The 971-nt window shown below is 36.8% G+C and overlaps 1 protein-coding gene across 1 annotated transcript in view; it reads left to right on the top strand.

The window, feature by feature from the left end:
• Nucleotides 1-555: 555 nt before the first annotated feature.
• Nucleotides 556-971, top strand: part of LOC107576434 (cell division cycle 5-like protein) — a gene marked incomplete at its 3' end in the record, with an annotated part of 3,525 nt that continues 3,109 nt past the window's right edge. Inside the window, exon 1 of the mRNA XM_016262611.1 lies at nt 556-753. Coding sequence (XP_016118097.1) covers nt 580-753 — 174 coding nt within the window. The remainder of the gene's footprint in view (nt 754-971) is intronic.

Raw genomic sequence — 971 nt, 5'->3', positions numbered from 1 at the left:
TAAACAATACATTTAAATAAAATATAAATAATATATTGTAACATTCAATATAATAAAAAACCATAGTTTATGACTTTTAAGAGCATTAAATGAATTAGAATTAATTATTTCTTATGCAACTAATCAATAATTATGTAACAAAAACATTTACATAATCTAAATATATTGCTATATTTAATATATTTAAAAAATAAAATAAAAAACAATGAAAGATTTGAAGAGCATTAAAATGAACTGGAACTAGCTGTTTATTATACTAAAGCAGTATATAAGTGCTTAATTGTCAATAACAATGTCACATTGCAAAAGAGTCTTAGACTTCATTTCTTTATGCAGTTTTATCTCATTTATTATGACCTGGATATTTCTATTATATTCACCGATAAAGTCTTCATGTGAAGCAGTTTGCTTTTATTCAGTTCATTTCAGACCAGAGTGTATAGATTGAGTTCAGTCATAAAGTTCATGACTCTTTGTAGTCAGACCCAGTGCATCAGCTGCTCACGCTGTGTGTGTGTGTGTGTGTGCGCGCGCGCGGGTGCACGCGTCTGACAGGCCGGAGAGCTGCTGGCTCAGGAGATGGAGGTGGTGAAACATGGGATGAGTCACGGAGATCTGTCTATGGAGGCGTATAACCAGGTGTGGGAGGAGTGTTACAGTCAGGTCCTGTACCTGCCCGGACAGAGCCGCTACACCCGAGCCAATCTGGCCAGCAAGAAGGACAGAATCGAGTCTATAGAGAAGAAACTGGAGGTAATATCATTAACTTCATGATGTGTTCTGCACACTTCCCTTCCGTCCAGTAGATGGCACTGTGTGGCTAATAGAAGGGTATGTTCAGTAATGTTCAGGGTTTTGGTAAAATCACTTGTCTTTTTGCTTTTAAAGTCAAGCTATACATATATGTCTCTATGTATGTGTGTGTGTGTGTGTGTGTGTGTGTGTGTGTGTGTGTGTGTGTGTGTGTGTAT

Source organism: Sinocyclocheilus grahami, unplaced genomic scaffold (assembly GCF_001515645.1).
Source record: "Sinocyclocheilus grahami isolate Dianchi unplaced genomic scaffold, SAMN03320097.WGS_v1.1 scaffold3679.1, whole genome shotgun sequence".
Taxonomy (NCBI): Eukaryota; Metazoa; Chordata; class Actinopteri; order Cypriniformes; family Cyprinidae; genus Sinocyclocheilus; species Sinocyclocheilus grahami.
This window is presented reverse-complemented; position numbering and strand designations above follow the sequence as displayed.